The sequence below is a fragment of the Amphiprion ocellaris genome, chromosome 16 (genome assembly GCF_022539595.1).
Source record: "Amphiprion ocellaris isolate individual 3 ecotype Okinawa chromosome 16, ASM2253959v1, whole genome shotgun sequence".
Classification (NCBI taxonomy): Eukaryota; Metazoa; Chordata; class Actinopteri; family Pomacentridae; genus Amphiprion; species Amphiprion ocellaris.
The window spans coordinates 25,943,934-25,956,373 of record NC_072781.1 but is presented as its reverse complement, the minus strand read 5'-3'; the positions used below and the strand labels follow the sequence as shown (position 1 = coordinate 25,956,373).

General features: G+C 39.1%; 1 protein-coding gene across 3 annotated transcripts; it reads left to right on the top strand.

Moving 5' to 3' along the window:
- The first annotated feature begins 344 nt into the window (after positions 1 to 344).
- Positions 345 to 11,779, top strand: asrgl1 (asparaginase and isoaspartyl peptidase 1). 3 transcript variants are annotated; one of them, XM_023273317.3, is made up of 8 exons: positions 345 to 430; positions 551 to 598; positions 3,068 to 3,263; positions 5,592 to 5,734; positions 6,081 to 6,235; positions 7,160 to 7,281; positions 9,642 to 9,752; positions 10,128 to 11,779. In XM_023273317.3, the coding sequence occupies exons 3-8, from the start codon at positions 3,077 to 3,079 to the stop codon at positions 10,340 to 10,342; spliced, it is 933 nt and encodes a 310-aa protein (XP_023129085.2). In that variant the 5' UTR covers positions 345 to 430; positions 551 to 598; positions 3,068 to 3,076; the 3' UTR covers positions 10,343 to 11,779. The 3 variants fall into 3 exon arrangements, with proteins under 3 accessions (XP_023129085.2, XP_054874877.1, XP_023129087.2); XM_055018902.1 differs by lacking the exons at positions 345 to 430; positions 551 to 598 and adding an exon at positions 1,026 to 1,165; XM_023273319.3 differs by lacking the exons at positions 345 to 430; positions 551 to 598 and having other exon boundaries at positions 3,124 to 3,263; positions 5,509 to 5,734.
- The last annotated feature ends 661 nt before the right edge of the window (positions 11,780 to 12,440 follow it).

Sequence of the window (12,440 nt, the reverse complement as noted above, 5' to 3'; positions counted from 1 at the left end):
TGAATGAACCAAATTTGATTTCATAATAAAACATAATCCTATTTAGTTGGAGAAAAAACAGTGCTGTCTGAGTGGAATCAGGAAGCTCACTAGTACTACAACTTCTGCTCCGAGTAAACAGTGCTTGAAATGTTGCTGTAAGGCATATTATTGACTAATTTCTTTGTTGAATTTTTTGTTTGTACAACAAACCATTGACATTTATTCATAGTAAAAGCAAAGGAAATGTGTAGAATTAAAAAAAAAAAACAAGAATGATGTAATTTACAAATATAGTCAATTTTCGCTCGTTTTAGCTGTAAGGGTAATAAAACTTACACTGTGATCTAGTTCCGTTCATCAGCGGTCACATTTTATTTTGAAGGTGTCGCTGTGATTTCCCGGAGGTGTGCCGCTTGTTTGGAACTTTACGGCTGTGGTTGATATTTCGGTGAGTAACAAACATTTCAGCTGCTGTGTGTGTGTGTTTATTGACTATAGAACTGGTATAGAGTGTGTATTTGTAGGTTTGTTGTCACGTCGTCTTACATTCACTCCTCTGTCTCCGCAGGTATTAAAGCTCTGAGCTTTTTTCGGTCCCGTTAAGCTGCAAGAACAGGTCAGTCCAGCGAGAATGTATACACATATTGGAAATAGTCGGCTTTTAAATTAGCCTGGTGGTTTTCATCGAGTATTTAGTGATAATTTGCGGTTTTAGCGGCTAATTGTCAGACTAGCTGGTCGCTGCTACACACCATATATTGGCACCGCTATATAGACTGTTTGAACCTGTCCTGCTCGTTGGTCACTACATTAATTTCACGTGTTTTCGTGTAAACTGTCGGTATATAAACTGTAACGGCGGCTGTGCTTTAAAACGTGTGCTAATATGTTCTGATACTGCTTTAATAAAGCAGCTCAGGCTGAGTAACTGCACCACGAGGCGGCGCTACGCAGAATTCAACTGTCATTACACAGTGAAGAAACAAAGATGGCGCCGTTTGTTAAAGTTTGACGTTATTTTGTGGTTAACCAAAAAAAGCAACTGATGTGCCAGAGCCGTGTTAATAGTTTAGAGGTACACTTGTGTTGAAATAGAGCGGTTAGTTTAGAATATGCAGACTGGAAGCTTGTGTCTCTCTTGACTGCCACGCCATCTAGCTTTTCATTATTTCAGAGGAAGCCAGTAAGTGTTTGGGTATTTTTGTAATTAACACCAGAAGAGATAAGTGTGAGTGTTTCTGTAATTCTGGTTGTTCATAACACAATCAAAATATGCTTATTGATAGAGCACATTCAAAGAGTTTTTGTCATTATTTGAAGAGTTTTTCATGCTTAGTGTAATTTTTGGTACCTTGTGTCTCACGTGTACTCGTGTTATTTCAATTCTACAATTCTACAATTTCATTTGCTACATTTAGCAGACAATTTTATCCAAAACGACGTACATCTGAGTGTACATACAACACAAGCAACAATCTAGTCAGGAGAAAACAAACTGGCTTAGAGCCATAAAGCAAGTTCAAGTGTGGTAATAGGACCATGGTGTCAAGTGCAGAGGTGTTCAATGAAGAGCCGGTTTTTAGTCTTTTCTTAAAGACTGAGAGTGATTCTGCAGATCGAACAGAGTTTGGTAACTCGTTCCACTACCAGGGAGCCACAGAGGAGAAGAGTCTATCCACTGGCCCTGTTGTGGTGGTTGTATCAGACTTTTGTTGGCTGAGGGCAATGAGGAGGGAGTGTAGACCTGAATGAGAGAGTTAAGGTAGCAAGGAGCCGTTTTCATCGTAGCTGTATGCAAGTGTCAGAGTTTTGAATTTTATGCGAGCAGCAACTGGAAACCAGTGAAGCGATCTGAGCAGTAGGGTGGCATGAGCTGTTTTTGGCTGATTGAAAACCAGACGTGCTGCTGCATTCTGGATCATCTGCAGAGGTTTGATCGTGTGTCTGGGGAGGCCTGCCAGTAAGGAGCTACAGTAGTTGATGCATAATAACAATATCGACCATAGAAATGCATAATTTAGAAACCGCTCCACATTTTAATCAGTAGAGGGTTTTATATATGTCTGTTTATAGGGGACGTAGTGAAGTGATTGTTACAGCAGTTGAACAGTAACGCTTTATGGTAATACAGTAACAGTTTGGTCTGACTGCAGATGTTACAGTTGCTTGGTCATGCAGTCAGCGGTTATGTGAAACTGTTCCAAAGTTCTAGCAGTACTAAATCCATTATTTATAAAGACCTCAACTCTTGACATTTTCTACAGAGATTATATTAAAGAAAGTTATTATTAGTTCTCATTTTCTTCTGCATGGTAATTTAGCTACCTTTATAAAAATTGTGCCACTGGGCCCAAAGGAAAATCACCAGCTCCAAAATGATAAGAATAAGGTGTTCATTCACTCAAGCTTACAAGACATTTTCCTTTATCAAATGGTCACAAATACCATGAAAATGCATTGATATTCTGTCAAATAAGGTAACACAGGGTCATTGCTTTTGTTGACAGGTCATGCTTATTGGCGTTTAACTCACTCTCCAACAAGGGCCAATTCTGAGCAAAGAAAAACCCAGATATTTGGACTGTAGACAATGTAGCAAGACAAAAAACAAAAGCAAAAGGAGAAGGGTATGACATGCAACAGAGGTACCCAAGTAGAAATCTGTCCATTGAAGTTGCAGTCACAGTATGTGGTATGAGACCACTAGACCACTCCAAGTGTGTTATTACAACAAAATACAATACAGTACAAAAGCTTTATTTATCCCCAAAGGGAAATTCAATAAGGGACATACTGAATAATAGCTCATAGTTTGTTGAGGTGTTGCAGTTCTGCTGCAGGGTTCCTATGGAAAAAGATATTCAGAGGTTTGGGAATTTCAATCCTTATCTGTTCTCTCTGTACAGCTGCTGCATAACACCATTCCAGCAACCAGACACTCAAAATAAAAGTGCTTCTTCTTGGAGTCCAAGCAATGAAACACAAATAGAGGCCATATTTTTATACTTTTACAGACTTAACTTTTTCTACTGTAAAAGGTTTACCAAGCTGTATTTGAATGCAGCTAATGAAATTTACTTCTTAGGTGCCTGACATGTTGCCGGTAGTGGTGGTCCACGGAGGGGCAGGCCATATCCCAAAGGAGCGGTCAGAAAAGTCCACGGAGGGGGTGTGCTCAGCAGTGCGGGCAGGATATGCAGTCCTAAAGAGAGGGGGCAGCAGCATGGATGCCGTGGTTGAAGCTGTGGCCCAGTTAGAGAATAACCCCGCCTTCAATGCAGGTAATGTAAAAACACACAGTATTGTAATGTCATTAACTCTGTGTAGCATAATGTCACTTTTTGTAAACATAATGTGCTGTTCATCCATCTGAACATTTAACCCACCTATCAACCTAAAAACAGAGCTGCTGGTTGGTTGCTCAGTTGTGTGTTATTGTCTCCAACACCAAGTCAGAGGCTTCCAGTTTAGGAAAATGTGGAATGATACTAACTTTTACCAACGCAGGTGTTATCTATCATGTCATACACAGAAAAACGTACTGCAAAGTGAGATTAATGGGCTAGCAAGGTTTTCAATTCCACAAAGGTGACTCACTTTCAAATGACCAATTGTCACCAATTCTTTTCCTGATGATAATCAGTATGAGCGATGCAGATTCTCAGCTGAGGAAATACATGATATCTGCAAACATGTTGAGCAGATATCATGTATTTTGTATGTTAGTAATCCCAGTGAACAAAGTTGTGCAGTTGCAGTCACACAAGTTTCATGTGTCATGCTGCCATGGACCCCAACGTGTATTCAGTCAGTGATGCAGAAAATGTATAAATATGCTGCAAAGTCTGTTTTACACTGCTCATACTGCAGCTAATAGAAGTCAGATTAGAAAATTGAATAGTCGATTGGTATTTATTACAGCGAAAATTCAACCAACAACAATAATCTCATTTGTCCAAAAAAAGATCTCTGGGCTTGCATTGTGATAAAGGGGATCTTTTTAAACTTGAAAAAATGTAGGGGAAAAAGAGAAAACATAAGCCGGAGTGCTAACCACCAAGACACTGTGCAGCCCAAACTAAAATCAATTTGTAGAAAATATTAGTCGACATAGAAAAGACTATTACTGACCAAGATATAGTAGTATGCAGGTACTTTTGTCATTACTTCTCATTTTTTTTATTTATTTATGTTCTCAAAATCATTTGCAATAAAATCTAAATGTTTCAAAGCCCACACTGCCAGTATCTGTAGCAATCAATTTAACACTGTGGCTGTGGTTGTGCGCATGTTTTATTCATGTGATCTTACTTTTTTAGACATCGATCAAGGTGCTGGTGATGTACTGCTGGCTCCATTCAAAGACTAGATGGCCATATATGTCTCATGATAAATCAACCAACACATCTAGTGGGTCTCAGTGTTTGAGGTGTCATGTTGCTTGTTTGTGCTCCCAGTTTTTAAAAAAAAAAAGTCTTTAGTGAACACATGACACTGCACTGTAACCTGAGTGGTTTTGCTCAAGGCCTTAAATTTAATTTTTGAAAAGTTTGGTTTTGTGTAAGATTATTGGATCTGATAGACAGACATAGCCAAGAGGTGAGATGTAAAATGCAACATGGACTTTGGGCACCTAAGAAAACAGTGGTGGGAAAGGAAAATACATTTCATTTTACTTGATATTAACTTGTTTTTTAATGCTTTGACTTGTGATGTTTGTGGCTAGTAAAGTGCAGTCATTTTACAAGTTGAGCGAGGGTGTTTTTTCAGCTTCCAAAGGTGGCAGAACAGAGTGAGTGGCATTAAAATATAGCATTAGTATTTTTAATCCATAAAATTACCAACTTACTAACACCTTCAATTATTACCTCAAAATGAAAGCAATGGACAGAGTTTTGTCAACAGTGTTCCCAACTGAAGGATTTTCTCACTAGATTTGGTTGCTTTTCTTCTTTCTGTTTTGTTTCCCAAGAAAAAGCTTCCAGTGGTAAATTGGAAACTTTTTGGAAAGACTTTAGCTCCCTACTTGTAGAGTCGCTAATACGTGAAGGTGCTCTCATGTGGCTGTAGCTCTCAGGACTGACTGTGTCCAGTGAGTAGGGGGAGGGCCAGACAGACAGAAGGATGAATGAGCTGAAAATGTGCCTAAATGAATCTCTGGAGAACTTACTTCTTCTTTGTTCTAAATGCACAAAAATTAAAATAACTTCAGCTTGACTCTTTAAATTTCACTTCTGCTTTGAGTTTACTCAAACTCAAAGTTCATTCTTTGCCTTCATCCTCTGTTGATACTTCAACAGTCTTGTGAAAGTCAGTTATGTTTGTTTTGTATGTATAAAAAATGTTCATGACACAACTACTTTGTAATTTGCACATGATTTAAATCAGGCGTTAGCTGCTTTCTATTGAAAATAGTAACATGGGCTGTGTAATGAATGGATGAATGCACAATGAATGCATACTCCCTGCAAAAACCCCAGAGATGAGTCATTCTTTATTTTAGATGCTGTTTATTTCCACCCACAGGCCAAATACCTCCCATGTACACCAAAGATTCTTGGTCCCCAGAGACAGCAGTGTATCAGATCACTTCACTAATCATCTTTCAGGGTGTGGGTCTGTGCTGAACATGAAGGGAGAGGTGGAGATGGATACCATTGTGATGGATGGGAAAACTCTAGGCAGCGGTGCAGTGTCTGCAGTACGAAACATAGCCAACCCTGTCTGTCTAGCAAGACTGGTTATGGACAAGGTACGTATTCTATATGGTTTCATAGCGTTTTTTTCTGCAAATGGGATGAGTAAATCTTAACACTGTGCAACTACTTACACTTTAGCATGAACTACAAAATCATGGACTTTTACAGAAACGTGTAATGCAGAGCACTTTTTTATACTTAGTGCAGCTGGCAAAGCAGACACAGAATTTTGTGTTAAGAACCAAAATATCTTGTAATGTGTATGTTGAAGGAATAAAAATAACCATAAGAATAGCTGTGGTGCAGTTTGGACGTTGACCTCAAAGCACACTCAATATATTCAAAGTGTAAAACTGCTTTATAATTGTTTACAGATGTCAACTGTGATCTTTACTTCAGACCAGTCATACGTGTCTCACAGCGGAGGGTGCCAATAAGTTCGCCCAGTCCATGGGTGTCCCAGAAGTGCCCATGGAGTCCCTCATCACTGAGTACGCCCGCATGCGTTGGAGAAAGAACCTTGCAGCTGATGCCAAACCTGTGGAGTGCCAAATGTGAGACATTGTTTTTCACCTATAAACATTTGTTCCAAAAATCCTGTGGTTGTTTCAAAGGAAGTTACTGAGATATGAGTCCTTGTAGTATGTAGCCTGTCAGAATATATCAAGAAACTTCTGTCACATAATGCACTTCACTGCTCTTCATGATCCATATGTAACAAAAGCTGGTGTTTAGAGGAGTATTTACCAAAAGGGCACATCCTCAGTCAATCTGTCATTTTAAGGCCACAATGATGTTGTGGGCAGAAAGGTGTATTTTCACAGCAAAAGGGAACTTTTTTAAGACTTGGGTCTGTGGTTTCACTGGTGGGATGAGAGTCCGAGCAGAGTGTTATACCCAACATTTTGTAGTTTGTGGCGGACAGTAAGCAGAATTGAGCAGTCCAGTACATTTTGTAGGCAATGGACCAGCTACAAAGTCCAGGCTGTGATGGAGGACAACATTCAGAGGGAATCTGAGACCGCTGTGCTTTTGATACATCAGCGGATTAATTTGCTTAATCTTCTTGGGGCTTTAGCGCTGCTGTGGAAACACTCACAATGTGCTGGAGGAACTTTTACCTCTGGGACTGTTCCTGGACATTAGTTCTTGGGAAATTAAAGTTCCTGGAACTTTTAGTGGAAAAGCACCAGCACCGAGCGTACAAACTAACGGCGGTAAAGTAGAATATGCAATAGAAGTACACTGAAAACTTCTATAGATGTTTTTGTCTCTCTGACTCTGGGCCATCATTTGAATGTGTTGTTACTGCTCTGAGTCTCAGCTGCCCCTACTGCAAAAGACACATTACACAGACACTTTTTAAGTCTACTGGCTGTGATCTATTACTCTAAAGGATTTCCTTGGTGCAGTGTTCCTCATATGATGCTGGTCATTTAGTGTTCTTTACAATAAAAACTGATTGCATTGTTGTGCAGGGGGAAGATGGGCACAGTTGGAGCAGTGGCAGTGGATAGTGAGGGCAACGTAGCTTGTGCAACCTCCACTGGCGGAATGTTGAACAAAATGGAAGGACGGGTCGGCGACACTCCTTGCATAGGTCAGCCCTCATCTCTGTTCTCTGTCTGTAATCATTTACAGTCAAGCCCAAATGTATTCCTACCCATGCCAAATTGTGATTGATAGTGAATTTTTTTGATCAACTGGCTTCTTTTGGCTGGAAATAAAAGAAACAAGTAACAGAAGATGTTCAAACACTGTGGATACGTTAATATATTTATTTATTTTACTAAAGCTACAATGTCCTAAATTATTCATATCCCTTGAAATGATTGCTGTTTTTGAGAAAACACAACTTCTATACCATTCCAAATGATTCTAGTTGTTGCTAGCATGTCTAGTTCTAATACACCATCGAGTGAGAACAGATGATGCAGTTGGTCTTCAGTCAGTTACTGGATAATTGCAAGTCATAGCTAAAACTAAAGAGCTTAGTGAAGACCCTCACCTGCACACTGTGAGAGAGAAAAGTGTTCAACCCCATGAATACCCCCATGACCAAGCATGGTGGTGGGAATGAAATACTTTTTCAGCCAAGAGGACAGGAATTTTTGTGAAATGATGAGAAACGAGGACATTAACATCTGAAAGAAAACATTAGGCAGTCTGCTGGAACAAGTCTGGCCTTGGGCTGGATTGAACCTTCTAACTAGAGAATAATCTGAAACATACAGCCATAGTGGTCAATATCAACATTTTGGGACAGTCCAACCACAGTCCAGACATGAGTCTCTTTGAGAATCTGTATAGGGAAGTGAAGACTGTCCACAGTTATACCTACTGGTCAAATGAAAACTCACTATGAATCAAAATTTGGTATGGCTATGAATACTTTTGGCTTTAATATGCATTTTCTCAAAGTACGCTGTGAAATCCCTTCAGGAATGATTGTTTCTGTCCTCACAGTGTGTTAACCTTTGACCAGAAGAAGTTTGATATGTATGGTTAGTTAGTAAACAAAGCACACATGGTTAATGTTTGACTGTGAGCTCTGTGCTTTCCAACACAAAACATGCATTGTGTTGACTTGTGTTAGTGTGTGTTGTTTAATTTATTTTTTTTTTTTTGTTGTTGAAAGAAATAGCACATACTTGTTTTGAGTCTTGTCAAATTGACGTCAAGTGCGATACTGAGCAATTCTTATTTATTCTGTCAGAGGCAGACAGCACTGACTGGCCAATACTAATGACTTAATGCTGCATGAGTAACATGTCAGAACCTGAACTGTAATTTCAGAAAATATGTGTACACTGATGTGACATTGGCTAAATCATATTCCAGTTTAGTAAACAGCAGCAAATGGATTTTGGCCTGCGTGTCAGCCCTGTCTAACCTGTCACTATCAGTAAATGAGTGATTCAACTGTTATGACTTGGCAGATTTCAGCCTCACTTTCTGAATGAGACGTCTGAATTAAACACACAAAGGCAATAAAAAGTTGAAAAATTCAATTTATGCTGTGGAATTGTGATTAAGGATACAAACTCACAGAACATTGGAGCATACATTTTAAGGCAGTTATCTTGTCTCTGGCTGTCTTTACAGAGCAGAATCTTCCTAATAATGTATTCTTAATCTATTTATGAACCTCTTTTGCCTAAAATCTTGTTCTTGTAATAATAATGACTTTGGAAGCCAACAATGGTAGACCAAACTGGATTCATTTGACAAGACAGGCAAGATCGGAGCAATACAGCGTGAGTGTTTTCTTAATGTCTGTCCTAATCTGTCCTGATCTTAGCACTTCTGGACTCTGAGGCACATTCGTGCTTTGTGCATGAGGTCTTATGTCTGTCCCACTGTCAAATCATCAAGTGAGTGAGGGCTCTGATGGTGACTTTATTCAACACTATTTTGTGCCTTGAAACAGAAGTCCCACTTCCTTTTTCATGGTAATGCATTGTTTCCAAGCATTTTGTGCTGTCACTAAAATGTGTCCCATTACTACCTTTTAATACCATTTTGATCCTTTGTGAACTCACACTTAGTACCGCAGCTGTGACATCAGTGAAGTCTGTGAGGGTTCAGTGTTTGGGCCTTCAGCCGTGATTATACACACTTTCAAACATGCACATGGTCAAAAGCTTTATGTCACACAGACCCTTGCATTCTTGTGAACACATAAAGTATAACGCCGGTGTTAGGGTGGAGATTGGGATGGGGTTAGTAAGACATTGGCTTATGTGATCTCTCCTGTACCTTGGTCCAGGACAGCATCAGAGTTTCATTTCGATAAATTTAAAATCGGTTATGGCTGCAGAAGCAACAAAGATCCATTTACAACCATGACTAGCTAAATAATATCTTTTTTCTGTGTCGACTGGAAGTGTAAACCGGCACCAGACTGCCAAAATAACACTGAGCTTGTGTGAGGCTTATGTAATGTTCTGCATTTAACAGGAAGTGGAGGTTATGCTGATAACCAGACGGGAGCAGTGTCAACTACAGGCCACGGAGAAGCCATCATGAAAGTTACACTGGCCAGACTCATCTTGTTCCACATGGAGCAAGGTAACACACACAGCAGTTGTTTAACAGAGAATAGATTTTTGGTCCTGTTCCAGGCAGCCAAGGATCCATTTCTTTCAATACGTGATCCTTGGACTAACTGATAACACTGTATGTTATACAGATGAGTTCAGGAGGACTCCATATCAGCAGTTGTTTCTGCAGGGTTTGTGTTTTAAGGGGATGTGAAGGTGATGAGATGTCTCTTTAGTGTTGGACTTTTAAAATGAGAAAAAAATGACTTCAGACCCCTATAGCACCAAACAAAGTGTTATTTTGATTTAAAAGCACAGAGTAGTTGACATGACTGACTGTTTGACCACTGCCATCGAACCAGGCTTTATCTAGGAATTTCTTCTCTCTGTTCCCTGTTCGCAGGTCAGTCAGCAGAGGCTGCCAGTGATTTGGGCCTGGCCTACATGAAGTCCAGAGTGGAGGCCCTGGGTGGGGTGGTGACAGTGGACCCACAGGGCCACTGGGCCGCTCGCTTCTCCAGCAAGCAAATGTCCTGGGCTGCAGCCCAGAAAGACACGCTGCACTACGGCCTGTACACTGGAGAACACTTCACCCAGAGCATCGATGAACCTCTGTGACAGCAATTATAACTCCTGAGTTTTACATTTTTTAAGGCTGAACTTTTGTATTGATGCAACCAAAAACCAAGTATGTTAATATTAGTTAATAATAATACAATTTTAAATAATATACAGCTGAAGGTGCACTGACAGACATTGTGCTGTTGATTAAAACAGTCTACACACCTCAGATGTGGATAATCCAACTTCATAATTTCACCTTCAAATTACCAGCTATAGAAAACTACAGAGTCCCTAAAGTGTCAAAAGGGAGTATTTTTGTTATGTTGTTCAAACACGTGCATCTGACAATGCATGTTTTTGGTAAATATCAACATTAAGACAATTCATTATAACAAAATCAGTCTTATGTACATGCATGAAAATTCATTAAAACTCAGCTAAATGTGATGCAGTTTAAAACCGAAATGCAGCCGGAGCTGGGTAGCATCTTATTGAAGCTGAAACTAAGTCAAATTTAGATTCATTTACAGCTTCTACAATTCTGTTGAGCTTGAAAGCAGAATGTGTGGCACAATAGTCTTACATAAATGTTCACTTACTGGCATTTTCAGCCACATACCATGGCAGTTGTTTTTCTATTTTGTTACATCTGTAGGGGTAGTGCTAAATGCATTCTGTAGCTTTTTCAGATCTAGTCCAAAATGCTGCACACCATCCTATATGTCTATCTGGAAAGATGACTGAATCTCCCCTCCTTTTTCTTAAAACTGCTAAATTAAACCAGTTTTCACCTGATCTGTTCAGAATGAAGTGATTTCTTTGATGTGGTTCAATGAAAAAAATGATTTTACATTAGATTTTTTCTTATTTAGCTATGAATCTAATAGTGGATTAACACAAAAACAATCAGCAGCTATTTTGTTACCAATTTTAGTCATTTTACAAGCATTTTATTGCTAGTTGTGGAAAACAAGACATGTCGATGTGTGAACTACAGCTGAGACAGTTTATTTGATATTTAGTAGACCAAACTAGTTTAGATTAATATATATATAATATAAAAAAAATTTTAACATGAAAATGATTTTGATGGTGATCTTTAAATATGTTCCTCCAATTTCTTTTTGAGTTTTGTTATTCTTTGACAAAAATATGGCTTAAATTTAAAGATTGTTTTTCAATAACTACACATTTATTTATGAGCCATTTTTTTTGCTATTATTACTGCTGTTAAAAACTCCTCTTTGTCTTGTGCAATGGAGTACTTAAAATCTTTTATAGAGTGCTGCTGATTTGAACCTCCTCTTTGCTCGTCAGAGAATTCATGGGACATTTCGTACCAGTATTGTACTGGAAGATGAAACACTTCCATCACTCACAGAAGCTCAACTAGTGTTTGTGAAGTGCTGATGATCAGATGATGATTGTTGATGCTGAAGCTCTGTGTTAGGAAAACACTGATGAGGACAATAAATGCCTCTGATCCCTGGACGGTGTGTGTTTCATGCTTCATTTCCCCCTAAAGTCTGTGTGTGGAGGAGCACTCATGCGTTAAGCTCTGACTGCACGTGTTCCATCCACTAGATGGTGCTGTTTGAATACGAATGAACCCTGAAAAACCTCAGCGCACACAAGTTTAAATTGTTCATGAGGTGATTCTCCTCCAAATGTAGTCATTTTGCTTTGCTTTTTTACTTGTATTAAAACAAAAAAAATGTTCAGGTGCATATCCAGTTTCTATAAGTGGCGATTCTCTCCTTTATAGCATCTCTGTAGGTTCATGAAGGCTACAGTTCTGTAACTTGTTCAGAGACGTCAGTTGCACATGTTCATATTCAGTTCTGAACTTTAGCAACATGCAGCTATTCTAAAATGAACTAGAGACTTTAATTGTTCCTACAGTTTGTAGCATGACTGATGGCAAGAAATATGACATTTCTCTGCTAACTAATACAAACAGAACTAGTAAACACATTTGCACTAAACCATGCTATCTTCTTACTCCTTTATTTTACAGGGTCAGTCTTCACCATAGACTGACCAGTACTTGTTTCTTCCCATGCAGATTGTTTTACTAGATCTGGTGCTGACATGTCTGGATCAGGGGATTTTGCTGCCATCCCGATAAAACAGCAAGCATTTTAAATCACCA

Excerpts from the sequence above, each read along its gene's own strand:
- asrgl1 (XM_023273317.3), top strand. The coding sequence starts at position 3,077 with ATGTTGCCGGTAGTGGTGGTCCACGGAGGGGCAGGCCATATCCCAAAG. Across the intron at positions 3,264-5,591 it reads TAACCCCGCCTTCAATGCAG|GGTGTGGGTCTGTGCTGAAC; the intron begins GTAATGTAAAAA and ends ATCATCTTTCAG. Across the intron at positions 9,753-10,127 it reads CTTGTTCCACATGGAGCAAG|GTCAGTCAGCAGAGGCTGCC; the intron begins GTAACACACACA and ends CCCTGTTCGCAG.